The following is a 22,853-nucleotide window of genomic DNA, read 5'->3' on the forward strand; positions in this document are numbered from 1 at the left end:
GCATGCAGTGAATAGCATTGGAGAGATTGTCTCTCTTTGTTTAACCCCTTTTTTTGATAGGTAATTTCTACTTATCTTGTAAAGAACCAATGTAGCTGTGCAATATTTGTTGATATTTCCCAAGAAATTGACGTATGCCTCCTGCACTCTTCGATTACGCAATACCTTTATGACGGCTGGTATCTCTCACTTGTATGCTCAGTTGCGTTAGATTTGTTCTTGCTGCGCACAAGGCTTGAAACGTAGCTGTTCTGTACATTGTAATACCTTGTAGCAAATATATTGTCACGTAGTAGTGACGCTGAAGTACAGTCGAAAAACTGTGTATGACGAAAATGATTCTTTATTGGGCGAACCTGTGCCCACAAACGAAAGCTACACTCAAAGCTCAACGATAGCGGCGAAGACAGTCGGCGATCGTCGAAAATCTCCTCAGCGCGAAACGCGTCGGCTTTTATACATGAGTCATCGAATGTTCCAGGTTATTCCCTGGTGCCCGCGTGTCTTCCAGAAAGTTCTAGACAATTCGCGTCGGTCATACAATCAGATCACATAAGCGTCGGTGAAAACAGGCAACGGATAGAAGCATCGATAATGTCTAGAAACTTCCGATATATGGAATTCTTCTGTTTTTACTATTTCTGTTTTTACGTTTAACATTTGTTAGCTGGTGGAAAGCGGCCACCGGTGAACGATAAACATGTATACGTGTCAATACTTTCCCCTTAAAAAGCATCGTCCCGATGCTACAAACACGAAAGCGAAAACAAAACCACGCGTACAGAAAGGGACAAAAATAATAAAGCAACAAAGGACTTCAGTTCGTCAGCGGGCGTAGAAAGGCTGAAGACTAACAACGTGGATGACTTCGCGTCGTGCGCGGCGCCGCTGTGATTGCCAAATTCCGTCTGGCACGACCTCATAGTCCAGTGCGCCAATCCTTTGAATAATCTTGTAGGGTCCGAAATAGCGTCGTAACAGTTTCTCGCTAAGTCCTCGCCGGCGTATCGGAGTCCAGACTCAAACACGGTCGCCGGGCCGGTACTCGACGTAGCGTCGTCGAAGATTGTAGTGTCGGCTGTCGGTCCTCTGCTGGTTCTTGATGCGCAGGCGGGCGAGCAATCGACCTTCTTCGGCACGCTGCAAATAGGTGGCAACGTCGAGATTTTCTTCGTCGGTGACGTCCGGTAGCATGGCGTCAAGCGTCGTTGCCGGGTTCCTACCGTAGACCAGGTGGAACGGCGCCATGTGCGTCGTTTCTTGCACGGCCGTGTTGTATGCGAAGGTCACGTAAGGAAGGATGGCATCCCACGTCTTGTGTTCGACGTCGACGTACATTGCCAGCATGTCGGCGATGGTCTTATTTAGGCGCTGGGTGAGGCCATTCGTCTGCGGGTGGTAGGCGGTGGTCCGTCGATGGCTTGTCTGGCTGTATCGCAGGATGGCTTGAGTTAGTTCAGCCGTAAAGGCCGTACCTCTGTCGGTGATAAGCATTTCTGGGGCACCGTGACGCAGGAGGATGTTCTCAACGAAGAATCGGGCTACCTCGGCGGCACTGCCTTTGGGCAAGGCTTTTGTTTCGGCGTAGCGGCTGAGGTAGTCCGTAGCTACGACAATCCATTTATTCCCGGACGTCGACGTCGGAAAAGGCCCCAGTAAGTCCATCCCGATCTGCTGGAACGGTCGGCGAGGTGGCTCGATCGGCTGTAGAAGTCCGGCTGGCCTTGTAGGTGGTGTTTTGCGTCGCTGACAGTCTCGGCATGTCCTTACGCAATGGGCGACGTCAGCAGAGAGGCGAGGCCAGTAGTATTTTTCTTGTACCCTCGCGAGCATGCGGGAAAAACCGAGGTGTCCAGTCGTTGGGACGTCATGGCGGGCTTGCAGAACCTCTGGACGCAATGCTGAGGGTAGCACGAGGAGGTAGTGGGCTCGGAGAGGCGAGAAGTTCTTCTTTGGGAGATTGTCGTTTTGCAAGAAAAACGACGCCAATGCTGGCCTGAACACCTTCAGCACAATGACGGTCTTGCCTTCCAGGTAGTCTACAAGGCTCCTTAGTTCCGGGTCGGCTCGCTGTTGTTCGATGAATTCGTCGGCACTGATGGGACCCAAAAAAGTGTTGTCATCCTGGTCGACCTGTGGCGGGGGTTCGACGGGGGCGCGAGACAAGCAGTCGGCGTCAGAGTGCTTTCGCCCATGCTTGTAAACGACGGTGATGTCGAATGCCTGAAGTCTCAGACTCCATCGTGCGAGGCGACCTGAAGGATCCTTCAAGTTAGCTAGCCAACACAAGTCATGGTGATCGCTCACAACTTTGAAGGGACTGCCATAGAGGTAGGGGCGAAACTTCGATGTAGCCCAGATGATGGCGAGGCACTCCTTTTCTCTTGTGGAATAATTTGCTTCCGCCTTCGAGAGCGAGCGGCTAGCGTAACTTACAACCCTTTCTAGTCCGTCAGTCTTCTGCACAAGCACAGCGCCGAGTCCTACGCTGCTTGCGTTTGTGTGGACTTCGGTATCGGCGTTTTCGTCGAAATGCGCAAGTATTGGCAGAGGTTGCAGGCGTCGCTTCAGTTCTTCAAATGCTTCGACTTGCGGCGTCTCCCACTTGAACTCGACCTCGGCCTTCGTGAGGTACGTCAGTGGCTCAGCGATCCGAGAAAAATTCTTGACGATCGAAGCGCCTGTAATAGGCGCACAGTCCAAGATATCTACGCACTGCCTTGTTGTCAGCGGGTGGTGGAAAGTTGGAGATGGCCGCAGTTTTCTGAGGGTCGGGGCGCACACCAGACTTGTTGATGACGTGGCCCAAAAACAAGAGCTCCTCATATGCGAAGCGGCACTTTTCTGGCTTTAACCTGAGTCCGGAGGTTTTCATTGCTTGAAGAACTGTTTCAAGGCGCCGCAGGTGTTCTTCGAAGCTTGAGAAAACACAACGACGTCGTCCAAATAGACGAGGGAAGTCTTCCACTTCAAGCCTGCCAGTACTGTATCCATGACGCGTTGGAAAGTCGCAGGTGCCTAGCAAAGACCAAACGGCATTACCTTGAACTCGAACAGTCCGTCTGGTGTTAAAAAGGCAGTCTTCTCCCGGTCCCTCTCGTCGACTTCGATTTGCCAGTAGCCGGTTTTCAGGTCCATCGACGAAAAATACTTTGCGTTGTAGAGTCGATCCAAGGCGTCGTCAATCCGTGGGAGGGGGTATACGTCCTTCTTCGTGATCTTGTTGAGCCGACGATAATCGACGCAGAAACGTAAGGTTCCATCCTTCTTCACTAACACCACAGGGGATGCCCACGGACTCTTCGACGGCTGGATGATGTCGTCGCGTAGCATTTCGTCGACTTGTTGCCTTATGGCTTCGCGTTCGCGCGCCGAAACTCGGTACGGCCTCTGACGGAGTGGGTGGACGTATTCGGCGGTTATGATGCGGTGCTTGGCGAGAGGGGTTTGTCGAACTTTGGACGACGACGAGAAGCAGCCCTTGTATTGCAGGAGCAGAGCTTTTAGTTGTTCTTTCTTATGGCTTGGAAGGTTCTGATTGACGTAGAAAGTTGGTTCAGGTACGAAAGTCGTCGTTGCAGGTGCACTAGAATCTGTGAAGGCGAAAGCACTGCTGGCTTGTACTATTTCGTCGATGTAGGCGACCGTGGTGCCTTTGTTAATGAGCTTGTATTCGTGGCTGAAGTTCGTGAGCATCACTCTTGCTTTCCCTTCATGTAGCTCAGCTATGCCTCTAGCGACGCAAATTTCACGGTCGAGCAGTAAGTGATGATCACCCTCCATGTCTGCAGGCACTTCGGTACCGACGGAAATCATTACTATGGAGCGAGGCGGAACGGTGACTTGTTCTTCTAGCACATTCAAGGCATGGTAACTGATGCTTGTATCCGGTGGTATCGCGTTGCACGTTGAAAGCGTTATCGACTTGGACCTTAAGTCGATGACTGCACCGTGTTGGTTTAGAAAGTCCATGCCTAGGATGACATCCCTGGAGCAGTGCTGCAGGATTACGAAGCTCGCCGGGTAAGTGCAGTTGTTTACCGTGACTCGTGCTGTGCAGATTCCAGCCGGCGTTATTAGATGGCCTCCCACTGTCCGGATATCGGGTCCTTGCCAGGCCGTTTTCACCCTCTTCAACTTGGCGGCGAACTCGCCACTGCAGATGGAATAGTCGACTCCAGTGTCGACGAGAGCGGTGACATTATGACCATCGAATCGCACGTCTAGATCGGTATACCGGCGTCTGGCATTGCGGTTAATTGGTGGCGTCGGATCACGGCGGCGTCGGCTTGCCCTGCGGCTGCTACGTCGCGTCGGAAGGTCTTCTTTCGGCGGCGAAGTGCTGTCAAGGCTATTGCTAGGCGGCGTGCTGACATCCCGTCGTGATGACTCGCGAATCGTCGTCGTCATCGGCGGCGGAGGATCTTCGGCGTTGCGTCGTACAGTAACCGCACCTCCATCGGTTCCTGCCTTTAGTTTCCCGGGTAAGAGCTAGGAGATCGGCCCCGGGTGGGACCGGTGTACTGACGGCGATGCGGCGAGATGTAGCGGCCTGGTGACGGCGAGCGTGACGGTCGTCGTGGTTGCCACTGGGCTCCGGCGAGGTAGTCGGCGATGTCGCGCGGTCGTTCACCTCGCACTGGACGCGGCGCGTTGACGGCGAACCCTCGTAGGCCCATCTCGCGGTATGGGCATCGGCGGTAGACATGGCCGGCTTCCCCGCAGTGACAGCAGAGTGGGCGGTGGTCGGGGGTGCGCCAAATGTCCGTCTTCCTTTGGTAACTGTGCTGGGCGACGGGCGGGAGTGCTGGCGGCGGCGGCGGTGGACGACGGAACTGCTGCGGTACGGGGCCCTGGCGCGAGCGTGGAGGGGGGCCTTGACGACGGGCGACGGCGGCGTAGGTCATCGCTTCCGGCTGAGATTGCGGCGATTCGGGAAGTCCTAGCGATTGCTGGATTTCCTCCCGCACGATATCGGCGATGAAAGCAACTTGAGGCTGCGACGACGGTAGCAACTTCTGCAGCTTTTCGCGTACTATCGCCCTGATGGTGTCTCGTAGGTCGTGGGAGAGTCCTTCGACTTCTGTGTACTGTGGCGTCGAACGGCGATTGTATTGCCGTTTCCGCATGTCCAGTGCCTTCTCGATCGTCGTAGCCTCCGAGAGAAAGTCTTGGACTGTCGTTGGTGGATTCCGCACCAGTCCGGCGAATAGCTCCTGCTTCACTCCCCGCATCAGCAAGCGAACTTTCTTGTCTTACTGGCATAGCGGGGTCAGCGTGTCGGAATAATCGAGTCATTTCTTCAGTGTACATACCGATGCACTCATTCGGGAGCTGCACACGGTTTTCCAGCAAGGCTGCAGCTCTTTCTTTACGGACGACGCTCGTAAAGCTGTCCAGGAATGCGTCTCGGAAGAGGTCCCAGGTTGTTAGTGCACGCTCCCTATTCTCGAAAACCAGGTTCTGGCGCCGCCTTCAAGCGAGAAGTAAACATGGCGCAGCTTGTCGTCGCAGTCCCACGTGTTGAACGTAGCGACTCGGTCGTATGCCTCCAGCCAGCTTTCGGGGTCTTCACATGGCGAACCGCGGAAAGCCGGCGGCTCCCTGGGTTGTTGCATCACGATTGCAGATGTTGGCGCAGGGGCTGTCATGGTAGCTGCTTCCGAGGTCGTCACTTTTATCTTCTTGGTATTGAGGGGTAGGGGTTCGTACTCCGGTGGCAGATTCAATAGCCTACGGCTAGCTCGCTGGTCGGGGTAGGCGTCGACGTCTTCTGGACGGTTTCGGCTTGGCTCACGGCTGGACGGGGGAGTCCGGTACAAGGACATAAAAGCACCTCCACCAGATGTCTCGTAGTAGTGACGCTGAAGTAAACAGTCGAAAAAATGTCACAGTTTCGCCCTAAGGGCGAAGCAATGAATGCGATAGCAATACAGCAATGTCATACGAAGTAAGGTGAGCGGCTTTGGTAGCAATATGAATTGTAGTAAACATGAGCTGATTAAGTAAGCAGGTGTGCTGCGGCGTAAGTAGACCGACATGAAGAGAGACTCCATGACCTCGAGAAGGCGCGTCTGAAACGGTGGTGTTGATGAGAAGCGCTTCCCGTAGGGCAGCGCGTGCGAAGGGACACACCTGTAGCTGTGCACTGCCGATCCGGGCAGCATTGCATGTGTAGCGTGCGTTGGAAAATGTGGCCCGACTATTACTAATTAAAGGAACAAGCGTGGTGTGAGCGCGCACAAACAAACTTGAATAGATCACACTGAATGACTGCAGACAACGACTGTCAAAACGCTGGCAGCAAGCGCGTACGCCGCAGCGGCGAAGGTACGTGCGGTCTATCGCTTCAACGGAAACTGAGCGGCGAATGCACGGCGCATAAAGGTCAGAGCCGTGGGGAGATAAGAGACGGTGCGGGGCGAGCGACGAGCGCGGTTGTTGGCAGAGTAGAAGTGCGCCGCCCCCCCTGCTCCCTCCGGCGCTGGCTTCCCGCTTCCTTGGTGGCGCGTGGGAGGTTGAGTGCGTTCGCTCTCCGGGATAGCGCGCGTCCCCGCACGCTTCCGCTCGGGCATACGGCGCGCGGCGAAGATTTTATCTATAGGGAACCTCACGGCGAAGGCGACGGCGACGACGACGGCTGACGCCGACGGCAGAAATCCGGTTGCAGTGTCCATATAATCGCTATCGCAATAAAACTGTGTATGACGAAACTGATTCTTTATTGCGCGAACCTGTGCCCACAAAAGAAAGCTACACTCAAAGCACAACGATAGCGGCGAACACAGTCGGCGACCGTCGAAAATCTCCTCAGCGGTGAAACGCGTCGGCTTTTTATACATGAGTCATCGAATGTTCCAGATTATTCCCTGGTGCCCGCGTGTCTTTCAGAATGTTCTAGAAAATTCGCGTCGGTCATACAATCAGATAACATAAGCGTCGGTGAAAACAGGCAACGGAAAGAAGCATCGATAACGTTCTAGAATCTTCCGATACAGGCGCGTCCTGCGCCGAGCGATAACGTTTAACATTTGTTAGCCGATGAAAAGCGGCCACCGGTGAAAGATAAACATGTATACGTGTCAATATATTACAGCTAGTAACTCGCTTACTCTGGTGGGCCGTCACGAAACATTCAGCTTCGAGTATTCGTGCGCCAACGGTGTAGTCCGTCATTTATTGTGCGTATACAGTGCGCATATATTCAAGTGTGCGCCCATTCACTTATTATTGATACGTCGGTGATAGAGTGGGCAGTTTCCTGCCTTTTGGGACCGATGTGTATAGATAACGTGCGCAAAACTTAACTATGACAGGAAGCGGCGCTACTGCCTTTGTCATTGTTTAACGAGTGGTACTCGTACTCGTTCAGGGTATGAAGCCGTTTCTTTGAAGGTTAGCAATACAAGGCTGGCGGATGAGCGAATTTCTGTATCCTTGAGGAAAGCCGTACATCACGAAGTGCCGGTAAGACGTTCGGACAGTTGCAGCAGCAGTCCGCGAACTTGGCCACACAGATTCATTCTATTCCTTAACATGCCGGTCACTATTTTTGCGGCCAACTACTGCACACGTCTTCAGTGCACATGATTCAATCTAGCATGATTGGAGCACAGTGGGTTAGCGAAAACTCAGTTGCATTTCCGACAGTTGATCGCACAGAAGCCAGGTAGAAGCGGTAATGGTGTTGTATTCGTGCGCGGTCGCTGAGGAGACGTATGGCGCGCCGCCGTGAGCGCCATCTCGTTTCTCTAAAACAAACTGTTCCGCGAAAAGGGTCAATACTACATGCGGCTGTAACTGCGCCTACGGGCGCAACCGACGTTTCTACAACCACGTCGCGCATGCGCAGAGAGCATCGGCGGCGGACACGCTTTCGCGCGCTCCAACCGTTGCGTCATTCTGCCCGCTCCGCGCGAGTAATGCTGGGATTCGTGGCCGGCGCGGCGGGCGAAAAATAGTTCGGGCGAAAAAGTTGTTAAATCCGCGTGCACAATAGCGGAAAAACGCGGGCAATGCGCTGCCGGCGGCAAAATACAGCTGCGGCAGGGCGGCCACACCAATCGGCGGCGCGCCGCTGCGGCAGTCGCGGGACAGCATATACTCCTCCCCCCTTCTCGAACTATCCGTCAGCTCCATCCGGGTATGGTCGTTGGTATGGTGGGTCGCTAGAAGGGGCAGTGTGACGGGCGGGGTATGCGCGCATTGGGAGAGGAGCGCACGAAACGTGATGCAAATTTTCAGTACCACGAGGGGCGCTGTTGTCGTAAGGAGCGTAGGGAGCCTACATGCAACGCCGTTTTTTTGCATGTAGGCTCCCTAAAGGAGCGCAAATAATTTCCAATTCGGCGGCCATCACAGCGTTAACATTGTGCGCCGGCTAGTATACGTGCAATCGTGCTGACGTGGTATCTCGGCGTGCGCGTTTAGTGAACGCGCTTGCTTGTCGTGTGAGCTCTTCCCCGGACTGAGATGTAGCAGTGCCATGCCATCACCCCAGGTACGTGTTTTGTACCCGGCTGCAAGAGCGGATACAAGTCGTGTGCGGCGAAGGTGTCGTCGTTCCGAGCTCCGAAGGATGTTTTGCGGCCGAAGAAATGGGCATGTAATATAAGGAACTTACTCCCGACTGCGTCGTTTGTGAACGTCACTTCGAAACAGCGTTCATTCAAAGTAAGGGAAAAAACAGCGCTAGGACGGGACGAAGTGAGTAGACAGACAAGGCGCTCACTTCGTCCCGTCCTAGCGCTGTTTGTTCCCTTCCTAAGGATGTACCAACCCGCCCAGACCAGCACACTTCTTCAATTCAAAGGACTTTTCGCCACATTATCAATGGCGAAGGTGAGGAAATGCCACGTGATCGGCCCCAGCTCACAGAGCATGCCGTTTCTACCGTGTTTTTGGATGCGTCGAAATACTTGACCACAAAAGCGCCAATCAAAAGGAAGGAAAGAAATTTGTGTGAACAAGATGGGCCCACGACTCAAAAATGAAAGGCGACTAGCAAGCAGGTGACACAGGAAGCAAGTAAACCAGCAAGAGAAGCTGAACAATCTCATTCTGTAGAATCGGAGTTTTTGCTTACCGAAGAAGCGGTACTTTGTAACGCTACAGAAGCGGAATCACAGAGCGTCATCAATTTGTAAAACATATGCCAGAGCCCTCAACTTCCCGGCACGGGCTGGAACAAGTTAACGTCTGCCACTGAACCAGGAGCCATGTTTTTGGGCCTTTGTGAACTCCAGCAAGCCCAGTTAGATCACCTGCTCATGCCAAAATTGGTGAAGTTTGAACAGGTAGGTGATCAAATGGGAACAGCGCATTGTTCCGTATTTCTGAGGGGCAAGCTGCATCTAGAACGTCCTGTTTCTTCACCAGATGAGGCGCAGTCAGTACTTAACAGCACACATTCACTCGTTTTATGTGCTGGTTATGGAATCAAAATTAACAAGGTTGGAAAGTATGTGTGCTTTTCCGGCTCATACTACTCTACTAAGTGCAACCTTACATGTGAAAATAAGGGCCCTTGCATCCGTTGCAAGTACCTAAGAAGGTTGTTAAAAAATCAGCTGTCACGAGTGAAGCATGGAGTTGCAGTGAAACGCCTAAGGAAATATGGTAGGACAGGTCGTCGTCTGCACGCTGCACAACTAAATCTGCTGAAGATGGAGAAGGAACTGGAGCTGATGCGTGCTGCTAATGAACAAATTGCAGGTGAGGCATTGAATGATCGCATTATAGGGTTACCACAAAAGGAACGGATGGCTATTAGGGTACGCTTCACCGCACCAAAAAGAAAGTCAGCGTGTGGTATGCTGTATGAGAAGGACTGGATACTATAATGTGTGCTTCTTCGTATAAGGAGTCCGAAGCTGTATGAACACCTTCGTAAACAGAAAATTCTCATCCTCCCAAGTCGGACTTGTCTGCAATGTTACGTACGCAACTTCAAATGTGGCTTTGGTTTCTGTAGGCTTTGAGCATGCCAAATTGCTTGATGTGTTACATCCTCTCTTGTCATCAGTCACCCATCATGCGCCTCTTTCTTCCCTCTTTCTTTCCCTCTTCCCCTTCCCCCAACGACGAGTAGCTGGCTAGAGGAATTTACCTCAGGCCGACCTCTCTGCATTTCGCATCATTAAACTTCTCTCTCTCACTCTCTCTTGGTTTTAATGACAGTGTCTTCAAGGGACTTGGTGCAAAGACTGAAAGCATGGTCGTCTTCAGCCGACATGGTGGCATCTTATTTGAGGAACTCAAGTTTTCCTAGCAGTTCGGTGTCAACACTGCAGGCATGTACACCCACGTTTTTCCACACGAAACATCAATTCAATATATAGCTAGTTGCATATACAAATAATTCTCCTAATTCACTGCTACACTGAATATGCCAAATAAGCTGGTTTGTTCAAGTGTTAACTGCAGGCCTGTACATATTCTTTCTTTAGGAGCTGTTGAAGGTTTTGTTGACTTAGGCAGCTTCCGAACAGATGAAAGAAAGCAACACCAGCAGACCATGGGATGGCAATGCTTTTTCAACGATTTCAAGGTGAGTAGTCATATTTAGTGTTTTTCCTGAGCATATGATATCTTTTGTGATATACTGGTTTGGACAAGTTGGTATCTGTATTCCATGGTGGCATGTTTTGCGCGCTAGCTTGCAGTTGTTAAAGAATGCCTTTCATATTTAATTAAATCAGTTGGTTCTCCATCTATTTCTCCTACAGGAGACTGGACGCAGATACTCGGTGTGTTTTCATCGAAAGGAAACACCAAAGCAGGAATGCTTTCTAAGCTTCTTCTTGAGGCAATTCTTCTTACAGGAAAATCAAGTCTCTTTGTGGACTTGTGTCTTCTGACGGGGCTACGTGGAACCGCAGCATCTGGAAGTCATTCGGAATTGGTGGTAAGGGATCACGCACTTAGCTTGTTACTAGATGCAGTGAAAATATCAGCATTACACAGTTTGTTTTGCTGAAATAACTTGTGTAGTATCTTCTTTTGCGGCATTCAACAGGTACACATCTAATCCTCATCATTTTCTTTTCTTTTTCAGCGCACCCCAGCGGCATCACGTGCAAAGTTGCATATCCCGTCGACCCTTCAAGAGGGCTGCATTTCTGCTCAGATTTTCCCACTTAGTGAAATATATTCGCAGCACTTTTGTGAGCACTGGGTTCTCTACTACAGATTGGCGTGCATGTATTGAACACATTGAAGCTGCACGGGCTAAGGACAACAGTTCTCTCACGCTAAAGGCGAAGACACACCTAACGAAAGCACACATTCCACCTGACTCCTTTGGAAAAATTAAAGTAAATTAGGTTTCACACTTTTTAGTGAAGAAATGCTCAAATTCAGTGTCTGCGACAGAATATCTTGTGAGACGCCAGAGCCCGCTTATAGCTATAATGACGTCAAGGTAACCAAAACGTGGACTGAGACCACCATCGGAAGATGCTGCAGAACTTGAGGCATTTCTTGCATTTTTCGATGAATGGAAACAAGCTTCAAAAAATGCGGAGCTGGGTTCGTAAACAAAAGTACTGCTGAAGGCATGCGTGTTACCATATGCAGCACACTCTCACTTTTGCAGTATCTCACATCTTGGGTGGGGTTAAAATGCGTGTTGACGTTGTTACGATTCACTTAGAGCGGCCATGCCCGGACCACGTGCAAACGCATGGGAAACAACATGCCTAACGATCTCGAGCGCCAAGCAGACGCTGTTGAAGGTTTACCCAACCCCTGCCCGTAACAACCTCAAGACTAAGTCACGACAAGGTCGAAAACTTATTCGGCATATTAAGGCAATATTCAGGTACTAATGACCATCCAAGCCCAGGGCAATTTTGTGTGGTCAGTGTTCGCGTTCCGGCTCTCCGGCATGAAAGTGATATGTTAACTGATGACACAAAAAAAGCTGATTGCTTTAACGAATATTTCCACTCCGTCTTCACAGCATGTCGTCATATTCCGGTACCTGAATTACACGTTCAACCTGGTCTAGGGAACAATTACCTCAAATGAATGACATAGTTATAAATGAGGCTGGAATAAGGGCTCTGTTGTGCAACATTAATCCTCATTCTGCTCACGGTCCAGATGGAATATCAAATCACGTCTTGAAGTGCTGTTCACAGAGTATTGCTCCTATCTTGGTTGAACTATTTACCAAGTCAATAAATTGTCAAAAATTACCTAGTGACTGAAAAATGGCCAATGTAACTCCTATATTTAAAAGTGGTTGTCGGGCTTTGGCAAGCAATTACAGACCAGTGTCTTTGACATCTGTTTGTTGTAAAACACTAGAACATGTTATTTACTCTGGTCTTATAAAGCATCTTCATAACCATGATTTCTTCATCCCGACCCAGCATGGATTTCGCATGAGATTATCCTGTACCACTCAACTTACTGAATTCATACATGACGTCGCACTCGGCTTTAACAATAGTACGCAGTTAGATGCTGTTTTCATTGATCTCCGAAAGGCGTTTGACGTAGTCCCGCATGACTTACTTTTGTACAAACTGTCATTTCTTCGCCTCCCCGATTCACTTTACGGTTGGCTTAAAGATTATTTGCATAAACGGCAGCAAAAAGTGGTTCGGAACGGTGCAACGTCGAGAACGGTTAATGTTTTATCAGGTGTGCCTCAAGGGTCGGTCCTTGGGCCGCTGCTGTTCCTTATTTTCATCAATGATTTAAGTGAAGGCGCTGTTTCGAATATCAGACTGTATGCGGATGATTGCGTTGTATACCATCCTGTGTCATGTGCCGAACATACGAGTGTGTTGCAGTTTGATCTCGAAAAAATATATTCCTGGTGTGCTAAATGGAAGATGGATTTGAACGTAGCAAAGTGTTATCATGTTCGATTTACGAACAAAAGGAAAAAAGTGCCTAGTTCATACTCTCTAAATAATATTTTAGTGCAATGCGTTGATGAAGTCAAATACCTAGGCGTCACTTTAACGGCGGTATTGGACTGGACATCCCACATTGACATAACAAGCGCTAAAGCGTGCCGCCGTTTGCACCTTTTCCAGAGGAACTTCAAGTATGCGCCCAAACCTTTGAAGGAAACTTTATATCTTACAAATATTAGGCCGATGTTAGAATACGCTTGCGCAGCATGGGACCCCTTCACAAAAGTTCTCGAAGATAAGTTAGAGCGTGTTCAGAAAAGGGCTGCAAGATTCGTCACGGGCATCTACGACTACAAAATTAGAGGTTCGCAAATCAGGGAAAATCTGTGGTGGAAGTTGCTGTCCACGCGCAGAAAAATAATCAGGTTAAAGCTTTTACACAACATTAACAGCAGTAACACAGGAATCGATAAGAACATATATTTAAAACCACCTCATTATCAGTCTAAGAGACGCGACAATTCCAAGAAAATAAGGGCCTACTAAAGTCGTATTAATGTATTTAAATTTTCATTCTTTCCGCGAACAATTGCGGAATGGAATTTGCTCCCAGATGAGATAGTGTCTGCACCCAATTTTTCATCTGCCATAGAGAACTTTATATGAATCTGTTGTAGACAATATTTTCTAGTGTACCGTTTCATGCATTGTGTAGCAAATTTTATAATCGAATGTGTAGATGATTTTTTTTTCTTCGATGTGTTGTCTTTCTCTGTAATTACGATTATTGTATTTGTAATACCATAAATGATATGATGCTGTTTTTCTTGAAGTTCAATATATGACCTTTATGTTTGTAATTAACCCCCCTACGATAATGCCCAACTCGGGCGCTGTAGGTTTTTGTAATAAATAAAAATAAATAAATAAATAAATAAATAAATAAATAAATAAATAAATAAATAAATAAATAAATAAATAAATAAATAAAAATTTTATAACAGTAAATTGTCTAAGTTTTTACAGCCTCGCACTGTCCACCAAATCAGGAAACTGCCCGGCACAGGTTGTCAATGCTCTGCCCGACACTTCATCAGCAGGCACAAACAACAGTGCTGTCTTTGGTATACAAGACATTGTCGAGGATATGCTAGAGGTCGAAAACATCGATGGTGCTGCCTCTACCATTCAATCTGCTTTAAGCAAGGACCACAGCAGCTATTTAGGCTATGGCTGGCTTTGTAGCTAGAAAGTTTAAAAGAAAAAACTGTCAGCCCTTCCACTGGGGTGGAGATGGAAGCCCAGCGAAGCTGTACTATAGCGGGAATTATGTATTTCCAATTACAACTATTAAGATGTGATGGTGTAATTGGTTATTTAAACTATTAAAGAATGAGAAATATATATGATCCGGTGATTTTCGTTTATTCACTGACCACAGGGACCATAGCCTTATGGGCTCTACGGTACACCGCCACAGGGTGTTCGGCAAAGGACGGCACGTTCTTCATAAACACGTCACCAACGCCGCGCGCATTCGGTGCGAACGCGGGCGAAACGCCGCCGCCGTAAGGTAAGTGGTTCTTGAGGGAAAGGGAAAGGTTGGCGCTATCTTCTGCAGCCCTTGAGGGAGCACGGCTCAGCGCCAACGGGGAGGGGTAAGTGGGAGCGAAAGAAGGGATAGAGTGGAGACGCCGCCGCCGTCGACAACAGTTGTGCGCGTTGTTTGTGTGACCGCACACAACCGCTGTCAAAACGCTGGCTACGTGAAGGAACGGCTAAACGCCGTTGTCGGGGAGAGGCGGGCGAGAGCCCAGAGTCAGCGCCACAGGCGGCAGAGGCCGGCAGGGCTGCGCGCTCACAGTTGAAATTTGGAACAGCTTGGATGGTTCGCTACGCGCATTGCCTTTTGCAGAGTTCATTGAGCAATTACCTAACCATATCGCCTGTTAATCTGTTTGCATAATCTTAGCGTTTGTTCTGTTGTTTGTATTAAAATCTTGTACCCACTTCTGCTATGTCTCGAAATAGAGACAGCAGTATTTGTAAATGTATAAATAAATTATAAATAAATCAATAAGCAGCTTTTTGAGCTTCTAGTACTTTCCCTCTTTTTTCTACAAAGAAATGCTGAAATAAAATTCAACTTGAAGTAATGAAGTTAACGAAACTCAAACTCAGGCCAACCAGTGAGGCTGAGTCTGCGTAAATCTGGCTGAATAGAAATTTGGTGCATTCTAAGCTGAGTTAGCGCAGCTGACTACAACTTTGCTGGGTTTGACTTCGAGTGAACCCTAATCAACAAAGAAATGTTTTTTGAGCGAACCTGAGTGATTTCTGCTTATTTTGCCCGACCTATGGCACATCATAGTGGCTGCTTGAAATTTTTTTTCACGCATAGCCACAACGCATAAGTCATCCCCTACAACTCTTTCTTGCCCATGTGCCTACGGCAACTTCTTCAGCTTAATTTTTCTGCTGAACTTCCAAGTACTGAAAAAGCCTTCATCTTCTTCGCGTCACCGCTTTCATCTGTCAGCAGCGTTATTATACTGTGCAATGGCCACCTTTGCATGTGAATTATTGTAGCGCTGATAAACTTTTTTCCGACCTACCTCTGATTTGATACCTCTTGAAGGAAGCATCAAATCAGAGGTGGGTATGAAGGCGGTAGCTGTTCGTATTCGAAGACGGCGTCTAAAAGGCGACCTCATCATCTACTTGCGAACTATAAATGAGAACTGAAACCAATCTTTGAGAAATATTCAAACTAAAAGAGCAGGCAAAAACATAAAGGTTCGTTCCCGTTGAAAAATATTAAGGATTCAGAAATAGGACAACACGGTTCACAGGGAAAATATATATATCTAGGTGGTGGCCTCCACCTAGAAATATATAAAAATATTCCCGAAAACAGATTGCAAGCATAAGTGCGGTAGCTGGGGTTTAGACGAGAGGGAAATGGTAAATAACATTCTGGGAAAAGTAAAGACTCCGTACAATCGGAGAGCTTGTCACGAACGGTAGCGGTTGCAGCTTGAATCAAAGGGAAAACCGGGAAAACGAAGTAATGAAAACAGGATGGGGAACACAAATGCGGGGAAGGGCGGTTACAGAGTATTGGGGGCCGTCGGAGATGAGAGCTACTGTTACCAGGGCGTTCGTATCGTCGATACGTGACTTTCATGGCCAGCACATCATACACTATATTTTTTTCGCCTCGTTGTTTTTGGGTGGAGTGGCGGTTGAATTATTCAGCGGCTTTGACTCCCCTCGATAATTTGTGTGGGGGCAACCTGGGATATGTGTGCAAAGAGGAAAAGAGAAAATAATGCCCCGTATAAAACCTTAGGGGAAAAGAAAAGAAGGAAGTCTAGTATGGATACCAACAAAAGCCCGCAAAAGGCGTGGGTAGTTGAAGAAGACAGATTCTAGGAGGGTTTTCCCTTTTACGCACACTCACCGCGGTCTGACTCATGCGTTGGTGCTGCCGTTCAGCGACCAGTAATTGCTTCGGTGGTACGGCGTGCGGAGGAAGTAAATTATACGAAATAATGATAAAAGTTTCTGAAACATTCCCTTTACGAAATATATATATCTTACCTTATTTATAGGTAGGCTTTTAACGAAGGAAGGATTGCATCGTTCGTGTCTCTATTGCATTCTTTAATGAGGATACACCCCGCTTCTTTCGAATTCCATGGATTCCTTAACAAATCCCGCGCTGATACAGGGTGGGATGGCGATGCTGCCTGCGGCCAGAATAAACCCGCCCTACGGTTGCGTTACAGTCGAGACAGAAGTCGGGGCCGCAGGCCCGACTCCATTCGCTGATGGTGGTCCGGGCATAAATCGGACATAGACCGGGGCCGCACGAAGCTGATGTAGCTGGGACGCAAGCCCGTCCCACGCAGTCACGACGATTCTGCCTCTTTGACGTAACATGCCGCACTCTTCCTTCTGTCAGGTGCGCGGCCCGCTGGTGACGTGTTGGTCATCGCGCACCCCAACAACGCTTGCACACTGCTATACTCTTCCTATTAGTATCAGTGTGAAGAAAACTTGGCATAGGACCAGGCAAGATATATATGGGCTAAAGATAAACAAGGTAATGTTAACCGCAATTTCCATGATATTGACACGTATACATGTTTATCTTTCACCGGTGGCCGCTTTCCACCAGCTAACAAATGTTAAACGTTATCGCTCGGCGCAGGACGCGCCTGTATCGGAAGTTTCTAGAACGTTATCGATGCTTCTTTCCGTTGCCTGTTTTCACCGACGCTTATGTTATCTGATTGTATGACCGACGCGAATTGTCTAGAACTTTCTAGAAGACCCGTGGGCATCAGGGATCAATCTGGAACCTTCGATGACTCAGGTATAAAAGCCGACGCGTTTCGCCGCTGATCAGATTTTCGACGACCGCCGACTGTGTTCGCCGCTTTCGTTGTGCTTTGAGTGTAGCTTGCTTTTGTGGGCGCAGGTTCGCCCAATAAAGAATAAGTTTCGTCATGCACAGTTTCACGACTGTTTATTTCAGCGTCACTACTACGTGACATCTGGTGGAGGTGCTTTTCAGTCCATGCACGGCCTTCACGGCTGAACAAACTTAAGCCATCCTGCGCTACAGCCAGACAAGCCATCGCCGGACCACCACCTACCACCCGCAGACGAATAGCCTCACCGAGCGCCTAAATAAGACCATCGCCGACATGCTGGCAATGTACGTCGACGTCGAACACAAGACGTGGGATGCCATCCTTCCGTACGTGACCTTGGCATACAACACGGCCATGCAAGAAACGACGCACATGGCGCCGTTCAACCTGGTCTAGGGAAGGAAACCGGCAACGACGCTTGACGCCATGCTACCGGATGTGTCCGACGAAGAAAATCTTGACGTTTCCAGCTATTTTCAGCGTGCCGAAGAAGGTCGACAACTAGCCCACCTGTGCATGAAGAACCAGCACAAAACCTACAGCCGACACTACAATCTTCGCCGACGCTACGTCGAGTACCAGCCCGGAGACCGTGTTTGCGTCTGGACTCCAATACGCCGACGAGGACTTAGCGAGAAACTCTTACGTCGCTCTTTCGGACCATATAAGATCATCCGACGTATTGGCGCACTGGACTATGAGGTCGTGCCAGACGGTATTTCGCAATGACAGCGGCGCCGCGCACGACCTGAAGTCATCTACGTGGTGCGTCGTAAGCCTTTTTACGCCCGCTGACGAACTGAAGTCGTTTGTTGCTTTATTATTTTTATCCCTTTCTGTACGCGTGGTTTTGTTTTCGCTTTCGTGTTTGTAGCATCGGGACGATGCTTTTTAAGGGGAGGGTATTGACACGTATACATGTTTATCTTTCACCGGTGGCCGCTTTCCACCAGCTAACAAATGTTAAACGTTATCGCTCGGCGCCGGACGCGCCTGTATCAGAAGTTTCTAGAACGTTATCGATGCTTCTTTCCGTTGCCTGTTTTCACCGACGCTTATGTTATCTGATTGTATGACCGACGCGAATTGTCTAGAACTTTCTAGAAGACCCGTGGGCATCAGGGATTAATCTGGAACCTTCGATGATTCAGGTATAAAAGCCGACGCGTTTCGCCGCTGATCAGATTTTCGACTACCGCCGACTGTGTTTGCCGCTTTCGTTGTGCTTTGAGTGTAGCTTGCTTTTGTGGGCGCAGGTTCGCCCAATAAAGAATAAGTTTCGTCATACACAGTTTTACGACTGTTTATTTCAGCGTCACTACTACGTGACAATATAGTAAAAACAGAAGAATTCCATATTGACCGGTACAGTACCTGGAGCAGCCACGCTACCTTCATTGGACGTAGTGATGAGCAGGATACAGAGGCTCCTTCTTTAACTAGCGATGGAGTTAGAAGGGCCTTCCAAGACGTGACCCTGGAAAAAGTGGCAGAAAAATAAATAAGACTCTATTTAATCAAAAATGGACGAGATCTCATGCTTGGAAAACTTACGGCCTTTTATACGCAAGGCCTTACGACTTCAAGTGTACCAGAGAAATGGAAGAATGCCAACATTATATTAAGATATAAGCAGGGAGACATTAAAGAATTGAAGAAATTTAGGCCCATTAGCTTGCTTTCAGTATTGTATAAACTGTTCACCAAGATAACTTCCGGTAGAAACAGGACAATACTTGACTTCAGTAAGTGGGATTCTACAATGGATCGCATCGATGTCATCGACCAGGTAATTGAGAAATCGGCGGAGTACAATCAGCCTGTCTACATAGCTTTCATGGATTATGAAACGCCATTTGATTCAGTAGAGATACCAGCCGTCATAAAGGCATTGCGTAATCGAAGAGTGCAGGAGGCATACGTGAATTTCTTGGGAAATATCAACAAATATTGCACAGCTACATTGGTTGTTCACAAGATAAGTAGAAATTACCTATCAAAAAAGGGGTTAAACAAAGAGACACAATCTCTCCAATGCTATTCACTGCATGCTGAGGAGAAGTATTCAAGCTAATAGACTGGGAAAGCTTAAGAGTGAGGATCAACGGTGAATATCTCCGCAACCTTCAGTTTGCAGATGAAGTTATCTTGTTCAGCAACACTGGGGACGATTTAAAACTGATTGAGAACCTTAACCGAGAAAGTGCAAGAGGAGAGTTAAAGATTAATATTAAGCAATTGAAAGGTAATGCTCAATAGCCTCACAAAGAAACAAGTATTTTTGATTGCCAGTAAGCCTTTTGAGTCTGCACAGGTGTAAGTTTATCTACGTGAATTATTCACACGGGACCCTGACCATGAGAGCGTGTTCTAAGGGGCTGGTTGGTTCATCATTAGAAAAGTACAGAAACAGCGCGCACAGGACAAGAGCGCCCTGTCCAGTGCTCTTTACTTGTCCTGTGTCGTGCTGTTTCTCTACTTTTCTAATGCGAAGGTAATTTACAGAAGAATCAGAATGGGTTATAGTGCATAAGACAGGCGTTGCCCAACCTTGACTGGAAGCTTACCACTGTCATTCAAAATAAAAGTGTATAATCATTGCATTCTACCGGTGCAAGCATATGGGGGAAAACCTTGGAGGTTAACAAAGAAACTCGAGAACAAGTTAAGGACCGCACAAAGAGAAATTGAACGGGAAATGGTAGGCCTAACGTTAAGAGACAGGATGAGATCGATGTGGATCAAAGAGCAAACACGCATAGGTAACACTCGAGTAGACGTTATAAGAAAGAAATGGAGCTGGGCAGGCCATGTAATGCGTACAATGGATAACCGGTGGGCCATTAGAGTTACGGAATGGATACCAAGAGAAGGGAAGCGCAGTCGAGGATGGCAGAAAATGTCTTTCTAAAGTTGCGCCACCTTTTTTTTTTTTTTTGAGCGCCAGTAATAAGATCAAGCGACGAGCCCGTTCACGAGCCAACTTTCGCTGACGCTCGCGGTACGCAGCCTCTTCCTCATGAGTACGCACTACTCGTGGTCTTCCCATAGTCGCATCGCAGCCCACCTGCGATGCGCGTTCGTTATCCGAAAGGGTACGCCGCACAGAAACACCTTCTCTTATACCCATCGCGTCTCCTCCTCGCGCCCAGCGCGCCCTCTCATTGGTCGCCTCCTCCTCCAGCGCCCCTCTCCTCCTCTGCTGGTCACAAGAACCGCCCTCCCCCGGTGCGGCTCTCATCCTCTCCTGGTCACGTGACTTTAGTGACACCGTACAGACAGCGAAGGCTCCACTAAGAACAGCTACGTTGTTAAAAAAATGGTATGATAATTCTCTAAAATGAACCTATTTAAACATCCAAAGCGCATTGACATAATACATTCTGCACCGGTCGTACTTATACAACCAGTTTCTAAGTAGGACTTTTGCAAAAACCTCATTCACACTGTTGATAAACGATGTCTTAGGTCATGGCGTTACTTTGTGGAGCGCGGGAATGGTTTTAGGAAAAAAATGTGGAGTGGAGAAAGAGCGCTGACTTCCAACTAGTTCTTATTGCTGAGAAGAGCGCACCGCCAGAAGTATTAACTCTCCCAAGCGTCCACCCTTGGATGCTTTAGATGCTCTAACCGATACAGTTTATTGGACTATGATATCTCTTTCCCGCGCAGAGTTACCAATTCGTAATCCAGTACTGACGTTTGAGCTACTTAGTTTTAAAAAGTTATTGGAAGCATAGCGTTTAAGCGACGCGTACGTCCTTGTGATCCGTACTTGTCGACGTCACTTAAGTGCTGTAGTCCCAATAGCGGAATCCTAACTGCTGTAGCGCGGGTAACAACGACAGACGCAGTAGGTGCCAGCAATGGAATAGCGTTTATTGAAGATAGCGTGGCTGCTTTTATTCTCTGTGCATCAGCACGAGCATGCGCACTTCGGGTTGCGATAAACGGGCTTGCGTTGTCGCGATACGGCACTTCCTCCCCCTTAGAAGCCTAGCCTGTCGGGAGGCCTCCTTGTGCGCGTAGAACGCCTCGGAAGTTCTGAGCCCGCCGGTACACTGGAGGTTACTTCACTGGAAATCTGGGGTGTACCAAGTGATCCGTCTGAAGATGGTTCAGCGTCGTCCACTGCAGAGGGTTGATCACTCTCTGTGACTTGGTTGTCTCCGGGCCGTGTTGCGTCGAATTCTTGCTTTACGTCAACCGCAGCTAGTCGTGGCCGCACTTGGTCCACGTGACGGCGCTGCACCCCTCCTGTGGTGTCCACCGTGACCATACGCCTACCTCTTGTTGACGTCACCGTGCCGGGTAACCATCTCTGGCCAGCGTGATTATACTGCCGTGACCAAACAGGCGCTCCCGGTGAAAAGACTTGTGACAACGGTGCCGGGGGTCTGCTCACCGTGGGATCCCGTGCCACCTCTTCCTCTGGAAAATGTGCGCTTAGGCGGGTCCTGGGTTGAAAACCCAGCAACATCTCGGCGGGTGACTTGCCATCTCGAGTCGGTGTTGCCCTGTAGCGTAGCAAGAACTTGGAAATACGATTGAGCAGACTTCCATCCTTATTTTTCTTGATACCTTCTTTAATGGTGCGCACTGCCCGCTCCGCCAATCCATTTGACTGCGGATAGTATGGGGCGGAGGTAACATGACACACATGGTTATCTTTGAAAAATCTTTCAGTCACTGAACTGTTAAATTGTGGCCCATTGTCGGAAACGACTGTATGGGGCAGACCAAAACGCGCGAAGATCCCTCGCAATACTTCGACTGTAGTTTCTGCACTTGCTGTTTTAAGGGGTACTGCCTCTATCCATTTCGTTTCCGCATCTACCACCACCAAGATCATGTGACCTTCCACAGGCCCTGCATAGTCGATATGCAGGCGAGACCATCGTTTGTTGGTTTTCGGCCAGCTTGAAGGGACCTGTTCCGCTGGCATGGGCCAACATTGCACGCATTGCTGGCAGCTTTGTACCAGCTTCTCTATGTCGTGGTCCAATCCGGGGTACCAAAACATCGTACGGGCCAGGCGCTTCATTGCAGTCATGCCTGGGTGGGTGTCGTGAAGTTCTCTCAGAATAGGTACCCGCTCGGTCTCGGGCAGCACCACACGATGACCCCAGTATATTAGACCTTTACTCACAGTGAGTTCGTATCTGCGGGTGAAGTACGGCTGAAGGCACTGTTGCTCCGGCCCCAGCTGGTTTGGCCAACCACGAAGAATCCACGTCTTCACCTGTCGGAGAAGCATGTCCTCGCTCGTGCTGTCTGCCAACTGCTGTGCGCCAAGAGAAAAATCTGTCAAAGCTTGCGCATGTAGCACATATTCGACGGGATCATCTTTACCAGGGTGCCCTTGCTCCGGCAGCGGCAAACGGCTCAAAGCGTCGGCATTCGCGTTCAATGACCCTTTCCGGAATTCTATGTCATACTGATACGCTGATAAAAGGAGCGCCCAACGCTGTATCCTGGCCGCTGCCATCTGTGGAATGGTTTCTCGGGATGGAACAGCCCTGTCAACGGTTTATGATCC

At 48.9% G+C, this 22,853-nt stretch overlaps 1 protein-coding gene and 1 pseudogene across 1 annotated transcript; one reads left to right on the forward strand and one right to left on the reverse strand.

Annotated features, from left to right (window-relative positions):
- Positions 1 to 9,218: 9,218 nt before the first annotated feature.
- Positions 9,219 to 12,010, forward strand: LOC125941546 (uncharacterized; annotated as a pseudogene).
- A 9,292-nt stretch (positions 12,011 to 21,302) lies between these two features.
- Positions 21,303 to 22,785, reverse strand: LOC125941547 (uncharacterized protein K02A2.6-like). The gene has a single exon (XM_049659045.1). It carries the CDS (start codon positions 22,569 to 22,571, stop codon positions 21,303 to 21,305), a length of 1,269 nt encoding a protein of 422 aa, XP_049515002.1. The 5' UTR covers positions 22,572 to 22,785.
- Positions 22,786 to 22,853: the final 68 nt, after the last annotated feature.

The sequence above is a fragment of the Dermacentor silvarum genome, chromosome 11 (assembly GCF_013339745.2).
Source record: "Dermacentor silvarum isolate Dsil-2018 chromosome 11, BIME_Dsil_1.4, whole genome shotgun sequence".
Lineage (NCBI taxonomy): Eukaryota > Metazoa > Arthropoda > Arachnida > Ixodida > Ixodidae > Dermacentor > Dermacentor silvarum.